At 39.4% G+C, this 23,284-nt stretch overlaps 1 protein-coding gene across 1 annotated transcript in view; it reads right to left on the reverse strand.

Annotated features, from left to right (window-relative positions):
- Positions 1-4,268: 4,268 nt before the first annotated feature.
- The window catches only part of LOC121917640 (centromere protein J-like), a 27,919-nt gene continuing 8,903 nt past the window's right edge, over positions 4,269-23,284 (reverse strand). The window contains exons 3-12 of the mRNA XM_042443756.1: positions 19,870-20,016; positions 18,562-18,711; positions 17,242-17,353; positions 16,836-16,939; positions 16,156-16,326; positions 15,475-15,576; positions 11,011-11,151; positions 9,181-9,265; positions 7,198-7,318; positions 4,269-5,446 (exon numbers count right to left, since the gene is read on the reverse strand). Of these exons, the coding sequence (XP_042299690.1) occupies positions 5,257-5,446; positions 7,198-7,318; positions 9,181-9,265; positions 11,011-11,151; positions 15,475-15,576; positions 16,156-16,326; positions 16,836-16,939; positions 17,242-17,353; positions 18,562-18,711; positions 19,870-20,016 (1,323 nt within the window). The 3' untranslated portion in view covers positions 4,269-5,256. The remainder of the gene's footprint in view (positions 5,447-7,197; positions 7,319-9,180; positions 9,266-11,010; positions 11,152-15,474; positions 15,577-16,155; positions 16,327-16,835; positions 16,940-17,241; positions 17,354-18,561; positions 18,712-19,869; positions 20,017-23,284) is intronic.

The raw sequence follows: 23,284 nt of genomic DNA on the forward strand, positions 1-23,284 counted from the left end.
TAAGTAGGAAGATGCCCAGCTGTCAGACATGCTCCAAAGACAGGCACATCCTGAGGATCTCAAGATCTCTGTGGCTTCCTGTCGCAGAATGTCAAGCTAGAGAAAAATAGCTGGATGCATCCTCAATGATCTCTCACTCTCTAATGACGTCATTGTCATCACCATCATCCCACTTTCTCTCCAAAATTAGGAATAAACATCCATATGGAAGGGGGCTGTGTGTCTTAGAAGGTTGGTTTGTAGTAGACAGCATTGGGAGATGGAGTTCATCTCATGGTCATAGAGGCTGCTTCATGCTGCTTTCTCAGGCTTTTCATAAACTCTGCTGAAACACATCTCAAAGGTTTGCACCCCTGCTTGACTGGCCACCTTACTGGGCAATCCTCACCTCTGTGATGCTGAGACCCATCAAAATGTAACTTTAACTTTTCACACTTTGTAACCAAGACAGAGGATTTTGTGACCGGAATGCATATTGAGCATTGCCAATATGTGCACCATAACTTTGTTTTCCATATTTGTTGACTGATTGTGTAGAGAACAAGAGCAGATTCTGTCTCTGTAGAATGAAGCAGCTCTATTGGTACACCATCTGTTTCTGGTGAGAGCTGATACTGTTGCTCTTGCTGGTGTTCCTCTCCATCACTTTTTAACATAATAATAAGGCTTTGTAACATAATATTTGTGACAGAGTGGTTTTATATAGGGTGTGTGTTTTAGTTATGCTTCCTTTTTTATGTTTTATACTGATTTTAACTGTTTTTAAATTCTTACTGTAAGTTTTAAAAATGTTTTTATTTTGTGAGCTACCTTGGGTCTCATTCTGGGAGAAAGGCAGCATAAAAATGAAACAAACAAACAAACAAATAAATAATCAATCACAGGTGAGAAAGTGACCTTCAAATCAATTCTCTAGCTCCAAGTTCAAATAATGATCCCTAGTCCAGATACTTTTTATGTGTGACACTCCTCCAAATGTCTACCTTTGGTGTTTGGGAACTGACTTGCTCCTCAGAAACACCTGCTGTGTGTTCCTCATCCTGGACAGTCTTCTCCACTCTATCCAAGAAAAACTCATATTCCCTAATATGTTGAAGAGTAGCTAGATGGGCCTCCTGGTGCTGGACCTTCTCTTCTGATAGGACAACCAATTGGCACTTGCTGCATGTGTAGCTACCCACATCCTCTGGCAAGAACACAAACATACCATAGCTGTTGCAGGGGACTGCAGCAGCTTCCTCACCATCCATATTCAGTAATCTTTAAGTAGGCACTGAAACAGAATTCCTGGCCTTTCTTCTCAAAGCTCCCTCACTAAACACTCAGAAATGGAAATAACTTGAAGGCACACAGCAACAGCCCAAAGCACACTGTTATAATAATCTAGTTTGAGACAGCTTTAACAGCCCTGGCTCAGTGGTAAGGAATTCTGGGAATGGTAGTTTTTTTAGACATTTAGCCATCTCTGTCAGAGAACTCTGGTGCCACAATAAACTACAATTCCCAGAATTCCTTAGCACTGAGCCAGGGCAGTTAAAGCAGGTTCAAAATTGATTATTTCTGCATTGTGTTTTCAACCAACAACATATGCCCACACGAAACTTCCATTGGCCTTGCTGTTTGTTCACCAAGCTCCAGAGACTTGAGCTGCAGCCATAAATCTTATAGTTCTCTTCAAATTGTGCTGGACCATTAGCAGAAATCACCATGGTTTAGTCCAGTGGGCAACATTATGCCTTATTTCATGCCCATCCTGAAAATACATGGTTCTGTGGATGCAATATATATTTATGAATGTATATATCTCCTGCAAAATAATACATGTTTGTTCTACTTCAGAAAAGTGTAGGAAAATTGCATCTGACAGGATTAGTTTCAAGAACACAGGGCCTGTATCCACTGTCTCAAGCGCATCATCTCGAAGCTACCAAGTAAACATGTATAGTGTAGGAAGGTGCCTTCACCACAAAAGGAGCCAAGAATGAGTCCAAAAATTGAGATAATGGTTCCAAAAGTGAACCTGAAATGATTGTTCTGCCAGAAGGCGGAAAATCTGCCTTATGAATTTTAGGTGAAATATAAAAAATTGCCACTACCCCTTCAATATGTGAATGCTGCCATTGCATCTTCCTCATTCTCAAGCAATGTGGAGGGTGAACCTCGAAGGAGCAGGTGAGAAAGCAGCATGGGCCCTGTCAGAGCAGTATCAAATTTGCTGCTCTTGGTGCTCTGTCATCTAAAGTAATTGCTTCACTGAGCCTAATGGCTGCTCATTTTCTTTCCTTTGTCTGAAGTCTTCTAGTAGGACCTCTAGCAAGACAGCTATTGTTGTTATGTACTATGACACTGGATTCAGTGTATGGCAAGTCTATGAATGAAATACACCCTTCCCAAATAAGATCCTGTTATTAAGAGACCTGCTAAGATCTTGCAAGCTTGGGGCTGTGGCTTTCTTTATTAAATCAATCTATCTGTAATGTAGGGTCCATACAGACAGGCCTAAATAAAGCTGCTTCGGGTCACTTTGGAGGAATGCTATTTAAATGATGTGTGCGTCCTAAGAGGCCAGAAGCCACGCCAAAGCCATGCTCCAGTACTAAGGACTGGAATGCAGCTTTGGCGCAGCTTCTGGCCTCTTACGATGCATGTGTCATTTAAACAGCATACCTCCAAAGAGACCCGAAGCCGCTTTATTTTGGCCTGTCTGTACAGGCCCGTAGTCTCCTTTTCCCATTGGCTTCAGTGTTTCCCATCATTGATGTCTTTTCGAAGGAGTCATGTGTTTCCATGATATATTGAAAAGTACAATAGCCTCAGTTGAGTCACTTCGGCTTCTAGTGAGAGTTCAGGCTTAATATGTTCTAGAGCCCATTTATTTATTTTGATGTGTCAAAATAAATAATAGGAAGGGAAATGATCAGCTGTTAATACATCACATTTATTTACCAATGCATTTAAATCAGTAAATACTAGAAACAAGTAATTACATGTGTGCACAAAGTCTAGTCCATTATTGGCACATTTAAGAAGTCATTTCCAACTTCTTCTATTCCACTTAAGCATCTCAGTTATGGCTAGCCATTGATTATTAGGATCATGAGTTAATGATTGAAAAAGCCTCTTGCCTGTTGTACAAGCCTCCTCTCCCACTGTGCCAAGTTCATTAAAGACAGTCATCCAGAAAGTGGGGGGAAAAAGCAGATACATGAGATAGCATATAGATGAGCTCAGGAAACGGAGGGGGAAAAGTATAATGAATTACTTAAAACTAGCAAAAGATTTACAGGTAGCACTCTGTATGCATCTGTACAGTTTTTCAAATTTCCATCATAATCTTAGAATAACCAAACCCTAGCCAGCCAATCATTTCATTTTTGCCTGAAACTCAACAAACAAAATATCATGAGCATTTTCCCCTGCCTCCCCACTATTCATGCCCATTTAATTAATGAGGGGCTAATGAATAAGAGAGAAGAGAGGGAAATGATTCAAAATATTATACCCTAAAGGCACACAGGTCAAACAGAAAAGTGAAACTGACTCTACCATTAAGGGAGGTTGTGGTAAAAAACACAAAAACCCGGTACCTATGTCCTGGATCACTATTGGCCAGTCTCCACTCTCAGGCCAGGCAGAGTCAAGATTGGGGACAAAGATGCCTGAGAAGATATTGCTGATTTAATTCCTGGTGGCCTTGGATGAGACTGGTTTTTAGATCCATTACAAGCAGTATTCTGGCTCTGATTTGTGACTGAAATTACTTTGGTCAAAGCAATGATCTATGCCAAAAAGTGGATGTGTGACACATTACTATTTCTTCAGCTGGTCCTCACAGCAGATTTTGGGAAGGTCATTTTTGGACTACAGCAGCCAGAATCGTCCAGGCAGCATGGCTGGAGAACTCCTGTGAACCTATTGGTCCATTGAGGTTTCACCATTCTTCGTCTTGAGAGAAATCATTTATGGCTGTGAAATACTGCTGAAACATCAATCGCTACTTTTCTTTTCTCATCTTAGTTTGATTTGGGATGGAGAATTGCTGCTATGTGACACCCACATCTTCATAATACTGTGTTTCAAAGGAATGACTGACCACTTTCAGGGTTGAAAAGAATGAAAAAATTGAAACTCTGTAACCGTTGCAAACCATAATTGGCTAGATGTACGTAGGTTAACCAATTCAGATGTTATTCAGACTAGATGTTATTCGGACTCTTTGCCCTGAGAGCCCCCTCCCCCCCTCTCTGTTAGTAGTTTGTGATCTGGCACAAGTTCTTTTATTGTTATTGTATTATTGTTTTTAACTGCATTGTTTTAATCTGTATTGACCGTATTGAATTTGTATTGTCTGTATTAATCTGTATGGAATGTATATGATTATTGTTGTAAACCGCCCTGATGTTTCGAAGGGCGGTATATAAATAAAGTTTTTATTTTTTATTTATTTAGATAGGACATCTATTGGACAGTGAAGGGGATAGTTTTTACTGCTGATCTCATAGGTTGCATCAACTTTGAAAATCATTATGAGGTTGTGGATGGACCCAAATTAGCTGTTGTGACCAGGTGTGTTTTCACACAGTTTTGGCTGGTATGCCAATTGCCACACTTTGTGGAGAAATCACATCTGGCCACATGTTTTCATCATGTCTAGGTTGTTCTACTGTAGTGCATTCTACACAAGGCTACATCTGAAGAGTGTGTGGTGCAGAAAACTGCTTCAAAGACCATGCCTAACCATTGTATGAAGCATTTTACTCCTATGCACCTAGGATACACTGGTCCCTGATTTGTTTCTAGGTGCAATTTAGAGTGCTAGGTTTGTTCTTTAAGGCCCTTAAATGGCTTGGTCCAAAGTCTCTGATGAATTTCTTATGGACATACAAGACTGCCTGTATGATGAAATTTACAAGGAGGATCTCCATTACATCTCATCATTGGAGATGCTCTACACTATTGGGAAGTGGCTCAGATGGGAATTCTAAACAGAATTCAATGGCTGGTAAGAATTCGGTGCAAGAAAGTCATGCAATGTCTTTCTTTTGTTTCTTCCAATAGATGATTTTCACCAGTCATCAAGCTATTATGGCAGCTGTGCTTATTGTTTCTTAACTGTGAAAATACATGTCTCTGACTTTTAAAAAACATGTTACTGATAAGCTTTTTCACTTTTTGTCCAAAATATGGCACAGAAATAAATTACATGACATGAAACTATATGACATGACATTAAGAAACACCAGCCAGAAGGATGAGTCATTTCTTATCCAGGAGGATGGTCCTCTTTTCATCTTTGAATTGAACATGCCCTGAAGAGTACTTGGCTTCCTGCTGGCCATTAGAATAAAAAGTCTTTACAGTACCATCAGGGTACTCTCTTCTTGTAGACACAGCAGTGTGTATCTCCTTTTGACCACTGCGAAACTGGATAGTTTTAACTCCATTTCTGTAACGCAATAAACAAACCATTAAACTTTAAAGCACTAGTGTCCAAAGAGTCTTGTTCATTCCACAAGACCACCAAACTTCAGACACTTTACACATAAGAATAACTATATTAAAACAAGCTATCCACCCAGACAAATGTCTTGTTCTGGCAGTGGCTAAATTGGAAAGCTTGAGAGAGTATGTAACTGCACAGGGCATATGCTCCTACAATCCTACAGATCAAAAGCAATTGACGGTCTAAAGCAGGAATTCACAGATGATGTAGAGAGGGCCAGTAGAAATTACTGCCCTCCTGCTTTAGTATTTTTGTAGCAAATAGGTGCTCTAACGCATTATAAACTCAGTGAATTTACTCCTCAGTGAATTTACTCCTCAGAACACTCTTTATAATTTGCCATGGTAAACTCTGAGGTCAAATGTTTTGTAACTGTAACATATTCATTTGTCCTCAGCACTGACTACCAACACATGGAATGCTGATAGAGTGCATTTGCACTTAAAATGACATTGTGCTTCCTGGCCTAGTTGGAGCATATACAATACAACAACATCTCCCCACCTGGCATCCCATTGCAGGCCCAGGTCAATGTTCCCTCTATTTCTGATGTTCAGGCTGATGAATGTTGTTGCTTATACAGTTGTTATTTTTAAAGAAATAACAGTTTTAATACTAAGCATGTTGCAAAGGTGTCATTTTGTTCTATTGTCATTAAAGTAAAGTACTTTTTATTTTAACAAATGTGGGACACACACACAACAGCAACAGCAGAATTTATTCTTCAAGTAATTTTATGTATTTTTGGAATTGTATCCTACTTGTTAACTTTGATATTTCACAATATCCACAATATGGAACAATTCAATTTTACAACCCTGTAATTCAAAAACTGTTTGTGTGGTTGCTTATGAGAAAAAAATGAAGGGAGAAGAGGAGAAGGAGAAAGAATGTTAAAATGCTCAACTCAATGAAAACAAAAACAAAAAACCCAAAAATTCTTTAACATACGGAGGAGAATAGCAGAAAAGGCCACTCATAACCAGTTGATTCATAAGCAGGTATATGGCTGCTGATCAACCTCCGTCTCTTCCTTCCCTAATCATGTATAGCAATTGGTCTCCATCATCACTACAGTGAAAGCAGGTTCAGTCTACCTGTTTCAGGAGCAGTGCTGGGAAAGTTATTATTATTATTTTTTTACTATAACTCATTGAATCTCCCAGCAGTCATACTGGCTAGGAAGTACTGGCACCTATAGTCCAAAGAAGTAACTTTCACAAGCTCTTTCACAAGGAGCAAATCAGCATGTGAAAGAATCACTCCTGATTTTACACGTAGGAGCACTACTTTCCTAATAAAGTGGGAAACATTTTCCCAGTGGGAAACAAAAGAAAACTTTTATCTGTAAGTAAATACAAATTAGTCTTTGCAAGGATGCAGGAAACATTTGCTGTTGCCTACAAGCTTGCTTTTCATTTTGTCCTGAAATGGAATCCTGGCAAAGGAAAATTTGCAGCAGCAGGCTGCAGAAAACAATTGCACCCATGTTTCCTTTGCTGAGGTATATCAGATTCCTCAGTCTGAACAGTATTGAGACTACAACTTGGAATACCCAAGCAAATAAGAGATTCTGGGAATTTTAGTTCAAAAAGTCACTTTACCAAGCTGTGGTAAAGACTTTGCTGAAACAACCTTTTAACAAATAATTCCCTCTTTTCACTCTTTGATCCACATCCCCATGTATTACTTACTTTTCTACTTTGACAACTGTACCATCTGGAAAAACAGTTTCCTCAAGACCCCGATCATAGCGGCGTTTCACTGTCTGGTCTGGAAACACAATTTCTTCAGTACCATCAGGATGATACTTTTCTGTAGAAAAGAACATCACTAAACTTAGACTGTTATGCTTTGGACATATGACAAGATGATGTGACTCAGTGGAAAAGACAATAATGCTCTATAAAATGGAAGGCAGTAGGAAAAGATGAGACTGCATTACTGCTGAATTGATTCAGTCAAGGATGTCACAGCCCTGGGTTTACTGTATAAGACCAGAGCAGGACAATTGAGGATTGGGCTTTTGGAAGACTCTCATTCATAAAGTTGCCATGACTCAAAGTCAACTTGACAACAAATAACAAATAACTATCCTTAGTAAAATGGCTGGCTATGACTTTTCAATGTGTGAATGGTGTACATAAAATATACACATGCATAATCCTAATATTTAACAGCCTACACACAGGCTGCCTACTGTTTCTTTCATAGAGCCTTCTTATAAAGAAATTTGGCACCTTTAAATAGCCCTAAATGTGCTAATCACTTCAGTTCTCTACTGCAGGGTCCACATTTTAGGACAAGGGTTTACAAAAATAGATTGTAGCTGAAAACATGACATTATATAAAATAAAAAATGATTGAAGTAATTATGATATAAAATAATCTGTAATATAATATGACATGATGTCCAGTGTAGTACAGTGATTTGAATGCTGGACTAGCATTTCAGGAAACCAGGGTTCTAACCCCCGTTCAGCCATGGAAATCCACTGCAACACACACACTCTCAACCATATACGAAGACAATGGCAAATGTCCTCTGAATGAAACTAGCCAAGAAAACCTTGTGAAAAGGTAACAATATCTTGGAGTTGACTGGAAGGCATATTACAGTACTAACAATTATTTAGCATGATATTGGGTTTTTTTGTATGAATCTGGAGACCAGGGTTCAAATCCCTGCTTGGCTATGAAAACCCATTGAATGACCTTCGGCAAGTCACACTTTCTCAACTTCACAGGAAGGCATAAGCAAAACTCTCTGAACAAATATTGAAAAGAAAACCCTGTGCTAGCCTTAGGGTCACCATATGTTGGAGATGACTTGAAGGCACACAGCAGCAAAAACAACAAAGTGAAAATGATGATGAAGGCACCCAAACTGGGGAAATAATCCAATCATATAAGGCTGAGGCAATGCCATTAACTGTGTAAGAATGTCAATCAGTTATTTATGATATGCACATTGCAAACTATCCTGGAAACTTCCGCTGGACAGCAATATGCATTTCCCCTCTGTCTTGTAATGCGATATATGCAAACTTCATCAGTACATTTCAGTATGCTTCTTGGCTTGGTTTGGATTTCAACACAGGTTTATAAGGTCTATTTCAGTGTGCAGTGTGTAAATGTAACAGAAATATGTTAGTTTCTTATTTCAGGATTTCTATGTTTTGCCCTTCTCTTAATTATTCATCCACTAAAGAAGGAAAAGCCAATTTAAAATATTATCTATAAGTGTAGTAAGGTTGCCAAGTGCCCCTCATTGCAAGGGGTACCCTGTATTTGAGGGCTGGAAATTTGGCCCCTTATAGGACCTATTGAGAATGGAAAACTTTTCCTTTTATATAGGCTAAACAAGATGTCAAAAAAAATCCATATTTTTGAGTGTAGGCCTTTCATCAAGATAAAAATGTATGTATCATGTAATTTATGAATGTGGACAACATGTTCATTTTACAGAGCAACATTTGGCTAATTAAAATCAATACTTTCACTTTTTATTTAGCTAGAACATTAACTTGTTTATAGCTACTTCCTGATTGTCAACCCCATACATCATGAATTTCAACTGTCCATTATTGCTGTTTGGAAAACCTGGCAACACTAAGTGTACCCCCACCCCCACCACCAACACCAACACCAACAACAAAGAATCACTTTTTGCATACCAATCTGTTTATTAGGAAACTGCAGCACTTCCAAACCATCTGGGAAAATTGTTCTGGTTGTTTGTGCATCAGCATAATAATAAACCTGCAAGAAGAATGGAGAAGTTTCCATTGTCCACCATTTCCCCCATATATCTTAGTCACAACATTCAAACAGCTGTAAGACATTTCCCCTTAACTTAGGACATTCTGTGACACAAAACAATGCATGAAATCTGGCTGTGTGGGATGCACAATTTCCTGATGTAGTTATCAATTTCTGTGTGGTCCAGAGGAGATATGAAGAGAAACAGTGCAACACCAGCACTTTGAAAAATGCACACCAGAGGACTTTTGAAATCAACATGCTTGTGTAGCGGGGTAAGAGAGGGGAGAAATCATACAATTTTTGTTTTTTTAGCAGAGGGATGCAAAGCCAGACCACAAAGTGATAGCAACCTGCCAACCTTACCACTCCACTTTGTTCAACAACGCTAAAATGACCATATATATATATATATATATATATATATATATCAGGTGCTTCACCCTTCTACTAGTTGGAGTGAGAACTGATAACATCACTTGGACCCTGCAGTGCCCATCAGCTCTGGAAGAAATTTCCACTAACATTCCCCCACCTCCTGTTGTAGACCCCTGTCCTTCCTCATACACAGGATTTTGTATATTGCTCAACAACACTGCATAAGTATAGAATTGGTATTGGAGAGGCAAAAAACCTTGATTGTGTAAAACATTTCATCTTTCATTTTTAAATAAAAGCACCTTTTTACTCCTGATTACTGACAAACTATGGTGTATAAATAAATACTTCTGTTTCTACACTACAGGTGTGTCATAAAGCAAAAAACGTGAGGAAGGGGAGTATACTGTACATCCTTGCATTTTGTACATTTGCTTTAATTAATTTAAGTGCATATGCTTTTCATTGAAAAGTTCATTGCAGGAACTGGTTTTTTAAATCTGAAAAACACCTTCAGGAAGTGTGAAGGGTTTTGGTGCCCTTGCGAAGATTAACAACTATGTGCTGAATACAGTATCCTATGCAGGAAACAAACAGAAATAGTCTCCCTTGAGCTGGATCCTACAAAGACTGACACTCTGACCAACATACTGTGGCATGTTTGTCATGCCCCTCTCCTTTTTATATAGGTTGAGTTTCCCTTATGTGGAATGGCAAAATCCAAAATATTCCAAAAAACAAAACTTTTGTCATGGGTGTCTGAAATAGTGACACCTTTGCTTTCTGATAGTTCAGTGCACTTTGTTTCATGCACAAAGTTATTTAAAAAATTGTAAAAAATTACCATCAAACCATATGTATAAGGTGTATATGAAACATAAATAAATTATGTGTTTAGCCCTGAATCCCACCTCCAAAGGTTCTCATTATATGCCTGAATACAAATAAAAGTATTCCAAAATCCAAAACACTTCTGGTACCAAGCATTTTGGATAAGGGAGATTCAACCTGTATATAGTTATGTGCCTTATGTATACATATGTGGCAGGGACACTGTGTGAGATATTAAGGGGTCACAATGAAATAGTATGAACAGTCTTTGCTTCTTCCCATGTCTAGCAGATGATAGGCAGCCTCTGAAAGGCATTTGAGATAAAGAGATTAAGCTACTTTGACATTTCCTTTACTTTAAAAAATACAAAACCTTGCTAATGGTCACTGAAAAGAGACTAGCTCAGTCCAAAGCACGGCTAAATGTTCACTTCTCTTTTGCTCCAAATTATTCTATTTAGAACCCAAGTCACTCTTCATTAGAGCAGTTAAAAGTTTTGGCTTTAAAGCAAGAAGAAACAAATAAGTGAACACACCACTCTCTGATCTGGCAAGATCTTCTTGATATCGCCATTGTAAAAAGTAACAACAGTTGTCCTTTCATCACTACTAATCTCCATTTTTGTGCCATTCGGATAAGTAGTAATTCTGCGTCCATCCATGAATACCTGTTTCACCTTTAAAAGAAAGACATATGTTTATTTTATTTTACTGGAAATTAATAAAGATAGATAGATAGATAGATAGATAGATAGATAGATAGATAGATAGACAGACAGACAGACAGACAGACAGATGTTCAGTACATAGGAAATGGATAAGAAATACCAAATGCTACTTTCATGAATCTCCACAATACTTCAAGCAAAGTTGTGATATCCAGAAGATTTAGTCTTAATTCTTGCCAAAGCTTGCCTATAACAATTTCATCATATTTTACAAGATTAAATCTAGAGAGGCAAATACAGACTAGAGGTGTTAAAGCAGCTTAATGTTCATCCCAAAATTGAGAATCAGGACCAACTCAAGACATTTTATGTGTCTGAAACAAAGGGAACAAGGCATTACTTCTTCATTCCACATACATTAGCTGCCATATGTTTAATCCAGCTTCAGTGTCACAATGAGATGCTGCTCTCCATGACATCTGAAGACATCCTATGAACAGGGGACACAATACTGATTGTGTAACACTAGGGATGTAATTTTTCACCTTTCTTCTTGAAGGAAGCAATTGGTTATTTTAATAATAATAATAATAATAATAATAATAAATTTTATTTATATACCGCTTTTCCAAAAAGATCAAAGCAGTTTACATAGAGTTTAAAACCAATTACAAAACACATCATAAAACAGATAAAACCAAGAGCACTAAATACAATATACAATCTAAAAACAATCATTCAATCAATCAATAGGGTGAGGTAGAGAGTCAATGAGATCAGAGTACACGACTTCATTTTCCAGGGGGGAAGGCTTGACAGAAGAGGAAGGTTTTAAGCCTCTTTTTAAATGTTTCCAGAGGGGTGATAAGACGGAGCTCGTCAGGAATAATAATAATAATAATAACAATAATAATAATAATAATTTGTATACCACCCTCTGGCAAACCAATCCGGGCGGTTAACAACAGTAAAATATAAAATATGACAATTAAAAACACTTTATCCCTCCCCCCCTTAAGACAGTATTAAACAGTATAACATATTAAAAACACAATATCAAGCATAAAAACAGCAGTTAAAACTAAAAACCCTGATATCCCTCTGTTGATCCTCAACCATCACTAAGATGGGGCCACGGGAGGAATGAGGGAATCAGGGAACCTGGGAACCTGGGCCGGGATGGTTAATCTGGAAAGGCCTGCCGGAAAAGATCCGTCTTGACCGCTTTTTTAAAGCTGTCTAATGATGTTATCTGACGGATCTCATCTGGCAGGTCGTTCCAGAGTTTGGGGGCGACAGCAGAGAACGCCCTCTGGGAGGTTGCCGCAAGCCTAGATTTTAGAGGCTGCAGTAAGTTCCTCCCAGAGGACCGGAGAGCGCGGGGAGGATTGTACGGGAGGAGGCGGTCCCTAAGATAGCTATTCCAGATTTGTGGGGCCGCTACTGAGAAGGCCATCTGGGAAGTAATAACATATTTAGAAGGTGGAATTTCCAGCAAGTTCTTCCCGGTTTTTCCGAGTGTGCAGGGCGGATTATATGGCGAGATGCAGTCCCTCAAGTAACTTGGGCCCAAACCATGTAGAGCTTTATTTTAGCTTTTTTCTTCCTGATGCAAGGAAGTATTTGAAAACTGCCATTTTCAAAGACTAGTCACAATTTCAGGACTTAGTTGTTTACATAGAAAACAACATTTTTTTGGATGAAAAATAGTATTTATTAGCAGAAATTTAATTTTCTGCACAGAAAATGTTGTGCCCATGCAGAAAATGTTGTAGTTGGAGACTTATTCTCTGCAAAATTCAGACATGGAGTTTTGCACAGAAAACAGCTTTTTTTCTGCACAGAAAATAATGTTTCTACTCAAAATATAGTTGCCAGAGTGGGAACTGGAGGCATCTCTTATACCTTTGAGTGTTGTATATAAGACAAAATTTCAGCAAATGTTGTTTGTAACACAACCAGGTAACAAGCAATTCTGCTGAAATTCAGTCTTTTAACAACCACTAAAGATACAGGAGCTGTCTCCAGTTTTCAATATTGCAGCCTCCCAGCTGTTCTGAACTCTTTTCTGTTCCCTTCTTTTGGACAGCAGAATTGTGTGTGCTGAATTACCCTGCTTCTTCAGGTGTGATAGCCACTGTTAAAGAAATAATTCACTTCTACTCTATCCAGCATATATATGAGGACTAGAGAGTGGAAGTGATGTCATTCTTTGCCTCAAACAGCAAAATGTCTTCAGCTGGCCCTGGTTAAAGTTTAGCTTCTATAATCCATGACAGATGGCATCATTATACAGGTAGTGCCTTCAGTTCTGAAGAGAAGGACAAGAGATCTCTTGTCTCAGGCCATGTCAGCATGGGCCATAATATTCCAGGGGCAGCCCTGACGTCCCCCCCCCCCCATTACCTGGCACTCCAGAGTGACACTGAGCAGATGTTCACACATGCATCTTTCTGTGCCACTTACCACTGCTGCTGGTGGCCTGAGTTGGTCCTTCTGAGGTCAGGAACAAAGGGCCTAGTGTCAATCACATGGCTGGGTGCCTCTGTCTGACCTGAGAGGGAGAGACTTGTGCCAGCAGCAGTTGGCAAAGTGTAATACGTTGTAAATTGCTGCTTGGCATCACTTCAGAGGGCTTTGGGTTTTCCTAGAAGATCTGGAGCAAAAAGTGACTTTTATTAATCCATTTTAAAGGGAGGTATATGTCTGGTTCAGTGCGGATGACATCTAGACAGCTCCCACTATAACCAGGGATAGGGACCTGTGTCATCTGGAATGATTGCCATGGGAATGGGGGAAGACATATTTTTGGCCCATGCTGACAGGGCCTCAATAATTTGATCAAAGCTGTTCATATGTGCATCAAATGCTCAAATGATTATTAAACACCTAATTTACACTGATCTCAAACTAGGAACAATAATATTGTGAAGAGATCAAAGAATGTCATATAAAGAATTCTCAGAACCTTCATCTGAATTCTAAGGACAATCATTACAGTTAAACAGTTGTAAAAATGCTACAGATCTAATAAAGTTTTGTAGTGCTGATATGGCCTAAGAACACAACTTGAGGAGGGCTTAATATAGGCCTGTGTTACATGCTTTTCACCTCAGTTGTTGAACCTGTGAAATTACTGTATATTCTCATGTATAAGTCTAGACATTTTAGTCAAAAAATTGACCCAAAAAATCTGGGTCAACTTATCCATGGGTCAATGTAGGTATTTTAAAAAAGAACCATCCCCTGGTAAAGGCAAGAGTATAATCTGTCCTGGAAGTATCTTTCAGAAAAAATGTAAAGAGCAGTCACATGATCCCTTTAAAGGCCTCACAGTATGACAGGCATCCTTCCACCATTCATTTATGCTGATTTAAGATTCATAATTAGCCAAATTGCATTAAAAATTCTGTCACAGATCAGCAAAATCTTCATCTCCCTGGATACTTCTAATTCTACAAAGAGTGTTGCAAGCTGCACTTCACTGAATTACCATATGGCAGAGACATATGCTTGCAGCACTTGTATTTTGGCATAATGTGGCCCTCATCACATGCATTCTGGCTCCACAGGACACTAGCTTTGTTCCATACACAGAGCTCCTGGGAAATCATCCAAGTCTCTAAATGAGCAGATGGGAAGTACAGCCCTGGTGAACATTTTCTGCCATGGATGCGTGTGTCACATCAAGCCAGCTGTCTTATTAGCACACACATGAAACCTTGCCCATTAAGGCTGTGTACACATGCTAGCTTCCTTGTGTGACTTGTAGGTATCAGGCTTATCGACATCATGCTAAAGCTAACTACATACCATATTCATATAAGATGTCTTCATTCAAAATAACAACTTTATGGTGCAGGACGTAAAATATACTGTATACTGGCCCAGAAAAAAATATATTTTGAGTCTTAAGTTTAGCAATACAGCCAGGGATGGCGAAGGCATTTCAAGCAAAGATGACGTAGGCAGGCAAAGGTTTAGGCAGATACACATGTCACCTTCAGAAAAGAGTTAAACAACTGACTGGCAACAGGACTAGTCATGTTCATTCTTGGGAAAGGTCTGCTCAACAGCTTCAGTCCTAATTTCTCAGTGAAAGAATTCTGAATAATGTTAAATGCAGTTAATGTCAGCCTCAAGAATAGATTAGGTGAATGGGTGAAAGTGCTGTGAAGACAAGAGAGAAAAATACAATGCTGTACTCTAGAGACCTCAGTGCTATGTTCCCGTTCTTCCATTGAAAGAGCATATCTTGACATCCAAAGTTTCAGCTTATTTCTCATTTGGTATAGCTTATCTATTTTTTTATATTCATCTAAAATTTCTTACCTTTCCATCTGGATACTCTATTTTTTCTTTCACTTTCCCATCCTCCTGGCTTTCATTATATAATGATGCCCTTCTGGACAATATTGGTTTCAAAGGGGAAATCTATCAACAATCAAACATCAGTCAACAATCAAACTTGGATTTATTCACATATATCTTTCTGTAAAGTGTTATCCCCTATAAAACCTGGCATAAGAGCTGTGATACTTCATGCAAGAAGACTGTTAGGTCATTCCCTCCCCCCCCCTTTTTTTTTTTTTTACATTAAAACAAGATTCTATTCTGCCCTACTATCTGTGTTGTTCAGTTTCAAAATAGATCACATTGAAGATAATGCCTTAGCCTCATGCAGTTAAATGGGACAATTTAGACCACTATTTATAGAGTCATGTTGTGTTCAAGAACACAAAGAGTTTAATATATAGGGTGGGCATTTTATGACAATATCACCTGTAGAGTTATAAACAGTATCCTCCAAGTTTCACCCAATTGCCATGCATAGTTGTTGTTTTGTACAAATAAAACTGCTGGGACAAAAATTACCCTCCCCCAACTATTGTATTTTGCCAATGGGTATCTTTTTTGTCCCAGCCAATAGGACAAAATGTAAGGGATGTGGAATGGACCACAGAAATCTTAGGTGGAAAAATGTCAGAGAGACAGTTTGTTGAGAGACCAAACCTTTCCTCCAGCATCCACAAAAACAGCATCCACAAAAACAGGACTATTTTCTGCTGGTGTCTTTCTGCTATTTGAGAATATACTGTTTCTTCTGGAGTCAGTCATAGAAGCCACCTGTTCAGAGGGCTTCTTAGACCTCTGAGGCCTTTCACAGTGGATATTGTCTTTCACCTGTGGAGATGTTAACAGCAATCTGAAGTCATCCAAATTGAGTTTAAAGCAGAGCTAATCCAAAGCATTTGCTGCCTGAGACAGAATACAAAGTGATGTTCTATTCTGATTCCTTGCACAGAAATCAATGAACATCTATCAAGTTTACTTCAGTACAGGCAATGGGACTACACCAGAGGTTGCAGTCTAATTTAGGAGGTCCAACACAGGTTGTGTGGTGCATACTGCTCTGTCCTCCAAGAAAGAGAAAAGCTGGAGAAGAACAAGGAAAGCAACAACAACCGGAAGGGCCACATTTAGACCCCCAGCATTTGCTTCCTCAGACATCTTCCTACCCTTATTCTGCTTAACTATAGAGTTGGCTCTGGTCTAAGAGGCCTCCTACATTAAAAGGCAGAAAGTTTCATTTTTGAGTAAAAGAAAATGAGTCATATCTTCTATTTTTCCCCCCATAAACTTTTGAATGTAGGATTTTGGGCATGTTCTCCATACATAATATTATGTTTTACCTTTATTTCCACATTGCTCAAGTTTGCAGAATGTAAAGAGTCATTATTTTGGCTGTTTAAAAAAGCTGTATCTTCTGAACTACCAGAAGTGGAACAGTATGTGCCTAGAAAGATTAAAATATTTCTAGATTACAAAACTGTCAGGGACACACATCCTAAAGCACAGGTGATTCAAGGCTTGCTTTCTGAAACCCATACCCTTGTTCTTATTATTATTACTGTGCCATCATTTCTTCAACAGGTCTCAGCAGCTATTTTGCATGGGGCATCATCCCAAGAGAATCTAAGGCCCTTATAGCCTTAATGCTGTTTATTTTTGTGTACATTAAACAGACATATTCTGAGCAAGAGTACAGTAATTTGTTTTCTCCTATCAATAGAAGCTTATTGTTTCCACATATTTTACCTTTCACATATAAAGATGGACTTGCATCCCTAAGTGCATTCAGGTTAGATGCAGACAACACTGATTTTTTTCCATCACTTGGTTGCTGCTGATGAGCCAGCTGAGATAAACTCTACAATAAAGTGCAAAAATTTCAGTGAAGACACAATACTCTTACCTGCCCATTTTTTATTGCTTGAAACCTTTGGGAATATAAAAAATTAGACAAAAAATGCTTCCCCCATTTCTGCATTGACCCAAAAGCAACAGGAAAATCTTATTTTTTATAAACAGAGATATTAGCCACAACCTTGTGGCTGAACTCTTTACACATCTGTGTAAGGAAGTATCTATTATCACTTTATGCAAGCAGTTCCCTATTTGACCAGCCCAACGTGTGGGCACAGCTCCATCCACCCACAACTGAGAATGACCCTGGAATGTTGCCACTCCATAAGTATGGTGAAGGAGTGCTCCACCAGCAATGAACAGGCTTGGTTTTTTGTGGGTTTTTCAGGCAATGAATAGGGCCTTGGTCATTGTATGGATCATATTAATGTCTTCTTCCATGGAAAAGATTTTTTGTCAGATAAACAAACAGCTGGAAATAATAGTCAAAGTTCATAATCTCTTCCTCAGACTTTCCCCAAGACATAAATGCAATTCTACTAACTCAAAAGCCCTAGGATGCTTGATGGCCGTATAAAAATGGCCACAACTCTCAAAAAGTCTACAAGGGGTTTATGTCATAAAATAATGGTCAAAAGCCACAGCAAATGAGATTTCAGGTAAAGAGCAGTTGTGAAATAGTTGTAGGGCTCATCCAGCCTCACTGGACAATACCACATTCCCATTTTACTTTCCCTTAACCTGAATTACAGTTTCACCCCTACCCAACCCTGATAATTACAGTTTAAAATGCCCCTTGCTTTTCCCTCATTTTTGAAGAACATACAGCTTGCTGTTGTTGCTTCTACACCCTTTCAATACTTCAGCAGAAATGGGGGAGAGGGGTAATTTAAAAACATGCCTCAAAAATAGCAAAATGCATTGCGGCTGCAGTCCCAAAGAATATCAAAGGCATTCTCTCTCCAGAACCTTAAATTCACAATGACTTTAGGAGGAAATATTCATTTTCCCATTAAAAGACATTATGTGACAAATCACTTAAATTCAGCCTGCAAATGAGCTTAAAATATGCAAATGCTGCATGAAAAAAAACATTTCCTCTCCAAGTATTCTTCAAAAACTGTAACTTCCTGGAAATTGATTCTTTTCTGCAAAACTACCTTGCAAAGACAAGTTAACTATAAATACTAAAGAATCAAAGCTAATCATTACATTGTGAACTTCAGATGGCATTTGATGAGGTGTCCTCCGACCTGTGGGCATCGCACTTCTGCTACGAAGGACTTTAGATGGGCTCTTCACTCTTTGGTCTCCTGTTGCAGATTTCAGTGAGTCAGACCTCTGGAGTGCACTTCTTGTTGCCTATCAGACATTGAAACATTTTGATGATACTGATTTTTGTGGTCTTATTAGTGGAGAAACCACCAGAAACTAAATGCTTAACAACTTCAAATGTGTCAGTATTTTAAGTATTTAGAAGGATTAATTTAATTAATACTTCTATGGTCCACTGAAGTGCTCAGACCACTTCACTATCTAACTGTAATCCTCACAGCACCCTTGAAAGTCTTATAACTAGATAATAAAGTTCTTACAGTCTAAGGTAAGTCAATGGTACTATCTTCAATATTTAATATGGAGGAGCCAAAGATGAGAAAAATTGGCTTGCTTCACCTAAGGTCACCTAGGGGTGAAGTAGACAACCAGGACAGAGCAGCCCAAAGCTGCTTCTTCCAAGAGTGGGCTTAACCCCCGCTGACAGTACTTCCTGTTCCCAAGGAGGCTCACTTGTGCATGCCATGACCGCACAGTGTGGTGTCAAGCCATGCTGCTGGGTATTTTTTTTAAAAAAAAAGAAACTTCCCCGCCATCACCATCCATGTACAGTCACAGTAACACACTGCTGGCAACTGCCTGCCACTTAGATGCCATCCCTCCCCCTTTGGTTGGTCACACAGTTGCACCTGCGACCCTGCACCGGGACAGGGCATTGGGGCAGAGATGTGTCCAGTAAGACACTGGCAATGTACAATCATGCCCCCTCTACATGTCCCCTTTACCCCACCTGCACCCATGCCCTGTATTGAACTGTCTGGTTCTGTATGTTGTACTTACAGCCATTGGAGGTGTCACATTTTCCCTTTTTGCATTGCGACCCCGATCGCTGGCTCCATCGTTTTTAAATGTGCACCAGCACCGGTGCATTTATAAATCGCTTTAGGGTTAGGGTTAGGGTTAGGATGGAGTGCTTCTTTGGGACCAATATTTATATGCAGGGTTTTTAGTCTGGCTCCCTCCCTCCCCTTAGAGCAGGCACAGTGCAATTTCAAGCCACTTCCAGGGCATGCATCATATAAATGCCACACTCCCAAAGCAGCCTGAAACCACTTCTTTTTGCCTGTCTGTTTGGGGCCCTAGTGTGCTCATACTGTTTTTGGTCAGTATAAAACAACAACACCTCCAATTTGTTGAAAGCATTTTAAAAATTATTTTTATCCATCAGGAGCTTGCATGTTTTACCTTTGGTTTTTTATCTCCAGGAACAAATTCATCCAGTGGTGTCTTCCTTCCTGTATGCACATTGCTGAGATGTTTGTGGCTACTCTTAAGTGGTCCTTCTTCCAGATTCTCTTGGGATGATGCCCCATGCAAAATAGCTGCTGAGACCTGTTGAAGAAATGATGGCACAGTAATAATAATAAAAAATGTTGAATGTACGCAAAAGTAAACAACATTAAGGCTACAAGGGCCTTAGTCATTTCTTTCCAGGAAATGGAGGACCACACATCCACAAGACTGAACATTTCTTTACAATGCTGGCCCAAAATATTTTGCTGCCACCTGAGGAAAGGGACAAGATATTGCCTCCCCACTCCTGCCCAGATCCATGTACAAAAACTGATTGGACTGACAGCTGAATTTTATCTCAACACTGGTGACAAGATAACTTCTTCCACTGCTCTGGAGGGCAGTAGAGTAACTCAGGGTGCATCTACACTGTACAGTAGATATAATGCAGTTTGACACTAACTGCCATGGCTCCATCCTACAGTATCCTGGGATTTATAGTTTTGTGAGGAACCTGTTAGCTTGTATATTAAATTGGGACAAAGACCAACTCCCAGAGCAGTCTGGGTAAAAATCACCCAGCTACAATCAAAACAATGTACACAGCAGAGTATACAAACAAAAAAATCCAGCTATTGGTATTGGCAGTGCACTGACCACTTTTCACGCTTAAAAGAAACCATCACAGACTGTTGATTCAACCAAATCCCTGGAGGTTTTTATCTTCAGTTACAATACGTACAATATAAAACAGCATGCATACACACACACACTTCTCTCTGACTTTCAATCAACTTCAAATTCTGCTTCACAGCTAGAAACTAAAACACAGTAATTCACAGCAATAACCTGCTGCTCCAACAATAGCTCACAACCAACCAAACATTCCAATTGTCAACTAACATGTAACCAGTCTCCTGGTCCACTAATATAGAATGTAGGGTGTGAGTCATCATTTAGTCAATCAAAGTATTTTTCTGTTGTTTGAAGGCATATTACACCAACAGAACCAGCACTCTTTGACAGGGAAGGCTGAAGATCATGTAAAACTACAGATCTCAGGATTCCATAGGATGGAGCTACAGCCTTTAAAGTGATGTCCAACTGCATTATTTCTACAGCATAAATGCACCCTCAGAAACAATGAAGCAGCTCATGTAGCACCACTGCAACCTTTACTATATAGCTCTCTACAGCTGCTCCCTGAGGCAGCCACCTCACTTTTTCAAGATAGGACTGTTCCCATAGGCCCTGCAGAGCTTTGAAGTAGTTCTTTAAAAATAACATGGTATGTTAATATTAGGGAATATTCAATAACAAGGGAAATATTTTCACATTTGCTTTAATTATTATTGTATTATTTTTATACAACAATTAGTGTATTTTGATTCATTTTTTCATTATTCTTGTGACATTATCTTTGATTTGTGATCAGAGATAGGAGAATAGGAGCTATTAAAATCTGTAAAGGTTTTCCTGCTCAGATTTGCAGCTCTGGAAAGTTTTTTGTGAACAGAATTTGGATGTGCAGACCAGTACAATTTTGCCTGGAAAAGGAGTTCTGGTTTTTGAACTCTTTATGGTTTATTTAAAAAGTAACAATCAATAGAATGATTAATAGAATGATTAACATGATGAATAAAAGACTTATTAGCATTAACAATATTGAATTAACCTTTGGAGCTCAAAAACAATTAACATAATGCATTTTTAAAGCTAACATTTCAAATTCTGGGTTCCTGTTCAAATTTACATGCTCATGATTACCATCTCAGCCTGTTTCTTCTCTGAGGACTTTATAACACCAGGCTCATAAGAACCCATGTTTACATTACTCTAGAAAATGAACACATACCATGTTGGGGACAGCTCTTCAGAAGCGTGATGGTGCCATTTCTGTCCCTACCCTATCCCCTTACCAACATGCCTCTCAGTCTCTATTTATTTTTATTTTTAGTGCAGTCATGCAATAATGGCAATTATTAGGCAGAAAGAAAGAAAGAAAAGCCATTTTAAAAAAGAAAAACAGCCTGCTTAGGAATCATAAAATCCTAGAGTAAGAAGAGATCACAAGGGCCAGCGAGTTCAACCCCTTGCCATGCAATCAATAAAATGATTAATAGAATGATTAATATGATGAATAAAAGACTTAATAGATAATAATAATAATAATAATATATTTATTTATTTATTTGTATCCCGCTTCTCCAGTTTGAAGATTGAGGCGGGTAACAGCAAGGAAAATTTCAAATACAGAGTCACAAAATAATAATAATAATAATAATAATAATAATAATAAGGAAGCAGTCCCCGAAAAACCCCACCCTTCTACCCTCCCTCCCATCAATACAAAATAATAACAATAAAACATTTAACTGGAATAACATCAGTTAAAACAGCTCAGCAAGAAGTGTCAGCAATATGACAATAATGAGCAATTAATAGCATTAACAATAATCAAATCACCCCCAACAGATGGCCATCCAGCCTCTGTTTAAAAGCCTCCAAAGGATGAGATTCCACCACACTCTGAGGGAGCATGTGTTCCACTGTCAACCAGCTCTTACTGTCAGGACTTTCCTCCTAATGTTGAGGTGGAATCTCCTTTCCTGTAGTTTGCACCCATTGTTCCATGTCCTATTCTCTGGTGCAGTAGAAAACAAGCTTGCTCCATCCTCAATGTGACACCCCTTCAAATACTTAAACAGCACTGTCATATCACCTCTTAACCCTCTCTTCTCCATGCTAAACATACCTAACTCTCTGTTACTCATCGTAAGGCCTCGTTTCCAGACCCTTCACCATTTTGGTCGCCCTCCTCTGGATACACTCCAGCTTCTCAACATGCTTTTTGAATTGTGATACTCAGAACTGGACACGGTATTCGAGGTGAGGCCTGACCAAAGTGTTATAGAGTGGCACTGTTACTTCCATTGATTTAGACCAGGGGTCGGCAACCCCCGGCCCGCGGGCCAGATCTGGCCCAGCAAGGCCTTTGGACCGGCACCAGCCCGGTCCTGCCACCGATTGCCGCCCCCACTTCCACGCCGCTCCGGGTGCCATTTTTCTTCAAAAATGGCAGCCGAAGTCTCATGTAACCTTTCCCGTCGCAGGGCAGGATAAGAAAGGTCGCGCGAGACTTCGCCGCCATTTTTGAAGAAAAATGGTGGCAGGCCTGTAGGAGGCCTGCTGCAGTCGCCGGAGCCCTTCCGTGGGGCTCCAGGGGCTGCAGCGGGCCTGTAGGAGACCGCCGGCGGTGGCGGCCTCCCTCCTTCTCGGCCTCTGTGGAGGCCTAAGCCTCCGCAGAGGCCGAGAAGGAGCCCGTGGAGGCAGCCTGCCACTCCAGGGCTCCATCACGGCCCATGCA

This window comes from Sceloporus undulatus, chromosome 1, assembly GCF_019175285.1.
Source record: "Sceloporus undulatus isolate JIND9_A2432 ecotype Alabama chromosome 1, SceUnd_v1.1, whole genome shotgun sequence".
Taxonomy (NCBI): Eukaryota; Metazoa; Chordata; class Lepidosauria; order Squamata; family Phrynosomatidae; genus Sceloporus; species Sceloporus undulatus.